Below are 3,872 nucleotides of genomic sequence, written 5' to 3'. Positions count from 1 at the left end.
ATAACAAATTAAATGCCAACATTATGCACAACCACAATCTTTGTTTCTTTACTGGGAGAAAGATGGTCAATTGTGGCTATTGTTTTGACCGTGTGTGTGTGTGTGTGTGTGTGTGTGTGTCTGTCTGTCTGTCTCTCTGTCTGTCTGTCTGTCTGTGTGTCTGTCTGTCTGACTGTGGACAGATTTTGTGAACATGATAGCGTCAAAACCGTGCAAGATGCAGTCACGAAACTTTACAGGTGTGTAGTTGCCATCAAAATGAAAGCAGAGTTCGAATGGGTGTGATCCGAGCAAGGGGTCCCCCACCCACGCACACACATACACACATTGGCACCCCCACTTTACGCCCCTGGCCCACATTGATCACATTGCAATCTGATCACCCAAAACGGGTGTCCTCTCAATCCGCATTCAGCAACTGTATGCGGATTGAGAGGACACATTGCATTTATTTTACACTTGTGTTCAATGTGGTCACAAATTGCATCCCTGACCACGTCCGGAGGTGGTTTGGCCGATCGGATCGCAATCCGTCTTCAATGTGTTTTAATGGCGTTTACACCTGTACTTTCAAGTGGTCAAGCACTATCCGATTGCAATCTGATCACAGGAAAACGCATGTTAGTGCCAGGTCTAAATGGCCTCTACTGTATGTTCATGTAACCGAGTTGAATCAGCACGGATTCCTCGTGAGTCCGAGTGCGAGTGGATTGGTTAAACTCACTCCCCAGTATAAAGGACTCCCAAGCCGAAGGTCGGCGGTTCGTAACCACCCCTGGGCAAGCCCTTAACATGGGTTGCTGCAAGTACCACCTACACAACACAGTTACATTCACACTCCTTTCACCAAAGAGAAACTTGCTAGCTCTGAATCCCAGCCAGCTAATGGGACGCTAACAGGGCTAATAGAAGCAAAGCTGTCTCAGTGGATGGGATTAATGCTGCTCCCTCAGGGACTGCATGGCCTGTTCAATGAAATGGTTAGCGAGCAGAAAGGGCTAATGTCATCATCCCACACAAGGCTTATTGGATCCAACTGACTTCAGATGCCCCCTCATCCTTTCTCAGTATCATCACTTCCCTCTGCTCCGATCCTCCGCATCTGAATGAACTATTTTTTCTTAATTTTAACAGCTTTATTTGCCCCGGTGGCTTTCCTAATACATAAAAACACAAGATATGAAACATATTTGCACATTATGTCAATTTGATGTCAACTCACATATCTGTTTTCTTCATATTCCCATATCTTATTTTTTATTATATAGCCTACTGCATTTGTATTGCTATTTTTGTGTGTGTTTCCACTACTAGAGCCTCAACAATTAGTCGTTTAATCGATTAGTCGACCAGCAGAAGATTAATCGGCTGAAACAATTTTTTGGATTGATTAACCCTTTAGATTTTTTTCCTTTTTTTTTTAGATTAGATTATGTTTTGGGCATTTTGGCCTTTATTGGATAGGACAGATAGACAGGAAAGGTGGGGAGAGAGAGAGAGGGGGTGATATGTGACAAAGGACTACGGGTCGGCCACACAAAGTGAAAATTCTCTCGTTCCAGTTTCTTAAATGTGAATATTTCCTGGTTTCTTTAATCTTCTGTGACAGTAAACTGATTCTCTTTGGATTGTGGACTGTTGGTCAGGACAAAAGAAGACATTTGAGGACGTCATCTTGGGCTTTGGGGAAAAAGTGACTGACATTTTTCACCGTTTTGTGAAATTTTAACGACTAATCCAGGAAATCTAGATGATCAATCATGAAAATAATCGTTACAGCTCTAGTTTCCACGGCTTCAATTTCATAGTTTGGCATATATTCATATTCTGCATCTTTCTTTGTCTCAAGTTCTGACAGTTATCTTAACACACCCTTATAATGCTGCAATCCATTACCCCCATTTCCAGTCATGCATCATTCTTCTTATATCTTATTATGTTGGATTTTTCAGTTGTGTTTACATAACCTCCACTATAAGCAGCTTAAGAAAAATCATGACCAGGCTGGAGTTTCCAAACTTTTCTGATGATTTCTGAAGATCGTGATGTTCTTGCAATACCTTCGCAGCCACCGGTGGGCCCCGGGCAAACAGGGTGGGAAAGGTTGGCCGATAAAAATTATATTTAATGGTGCGCCTTTATGTTTTGCATTTGTACATATGAAGTTCCAGAAATGGCAGTTATTTCTAATTCTGTATCTTGTTGTAGCCTATGCTTTGGCCTACACAGTGTGAGAAGAAAGAAATTAAGTATTTATTGTTAAAATAGTTTATTTGCATTGTTTCAGGGGCATCACTGTGTGTCTGTGTGTGCTTGTATATGCCTGTTCCTTGTTGTTTTGTATTGTCTGTTCAAGACCAAGGAAGGACCACAATGGAAATAAGTCTTTGACTTTATTGTGTTTTTATCCTTGATGGTGTTTCTGAGATGCATGTCCTCTGTTCCATGTGTTTCTTTTTACCAAACATCAAATAAAATCAACCAATCAATCAATCAATGTTTATGTGACGATTTTCATAACATTACAAATGGAATAACAAGGCACATAAATGGATGAACATGACATGATAAGCAAGCTAGCAAGTGGGCAGGTAACACAAAACACAACAGGGGATCAAAATAAACATAATATACAGTATGTCTGACTGAACCCACACAGTCTGTCAGAAGAACCAACGAGTATTGAAGGAAAGAGGTGAAGGGCTGCCTAGTGTCCTCTAGTAAGAGAGTGGCGTCAGCGGAGGACCAAAATGCGAGACTCATTAGCCAATGAACAGCCAGGAATGGGTCTCGCGCTACTTTTGCATGCGAAAATAAAGCCGATAATGTACAATTTGATTCATTTCAAGGGATGAAAAACCCTTTCAAAGTACAACACTGTCTATTTTGTTGCAACTCGACAGTGCTGCTTTTTTTACTCAAGAGTTCCACTTTCTACTTCCTGGAAAAAAACTGGTCCATTGGAGTTATACGGCTCTGATTGGAGTGAATGGAGATGTCGGAACTCTTCTAGGGCTGCCACTTCACGCTGCCGCCATTTTGGCCTGAAAATGCCTCCTTGCGCCAATAGGATGACAGTACAGAACCATGACGGCCAATCAGAGGCAGAGTTGGGCGAGCGTTGCCAAGAAATGCTCTCATGGAACATCCTCTTATCTTCGTGTAGTGTCTTATCAATGTAATTTATTTGGAAGAAAACTACAAGCCCCACAATCCCCCTCTCGCCGGCGCGCCTGCGCGGAAGCAAGCAGTGGTGTAGTAGGGAGCTGTCCGTGGTGACAGGGTGCTGGAGGAGGAGACAGACAGACGGGAGCGATGGACGAGGAGCTGAAATGTCCGGTGTGCGGTTCTCTCTTCAAGGAGCCCGTGTTGTTACCGTGCTCTCACAACGTGTGCCTGGCGTGTGCGCGCAACATCACCGTGCAGACCCCGGAGGGCGAGAGCGCGGCGATGCAGCGAGCTGCCGCGGCCGCGTCGGGCAGCGGCAGCTCGGATTATGACTACCTGGACATGGACAAGATGAGTCTGTACAGCGAGACAGACAGCGGCTATGGCTCCTACACGCCGTGCCTCAAGTCCCCCAGCGGCGCGGCGGTGCGCGTCTTTCCGCCCCAGGCGCTCCACCACTACCGCCACTGCTCGCTCACCTGCCCGCTGTGCCACCGCAGCGTCTCCCTGGACGAGCGCGGGCTGCGCGGCTTCCCGCGGAACCGCCTGCTGGAGGCCATCGTGGCGCGGTACCAGCAGAACCGCGCCGCGTCCGCCGCCGCCGCCGCCTCCTCCGCCGCGCCTGTCAAGTGCCAGCTGTGCGACCGCAGCCCCGTGGCCGACGCGGCGGTGATGTGCGAGCAGTGCGACGTTTACTATTGCAC

At 46.3% G+C, this 3,872-nt stretch overlaps 1 protein-coding gene across 1 annotated transcript in view; it reads left to right on the top strand.

Moving 5' to 3' along the window:
* Positions 1-3,315: 3,315 nt before the first annotated feature.
* trim67 (tripartite motif containing 67) overlaps positions 3,316-3,872 on the top strand; it is a gene marked incomplete at both ends in the record, with an annotated part of 107,665 nt that continues 107,108 nt past the window's right edge. The window contains one exon of the mRNA XM_083642488.1: positions 3,316-3,872. This exon is cut by the window's right edge and continues 274 nt beyond it. Coding sequence (XP_083498614.1) covers positions 3,316-3,872 — 557 coding nt within the window.

The sequence above is a fragment of the Poromitra crassiceps genome (assembly GCF_964638095.1).
Source record: "Poromitra crassiceps genome assembly, chromosome: 9".
Classification (NCBI taxonomy): Eukaryota; Metazoa; Chordata; class Actinopteri; order Beryciformes; family Melamphaidae; genus Poromitra; species Poromitra crassiceps.
This window is presented reverse-complemented; position numbering and strand designations above follow the sequence as displayed.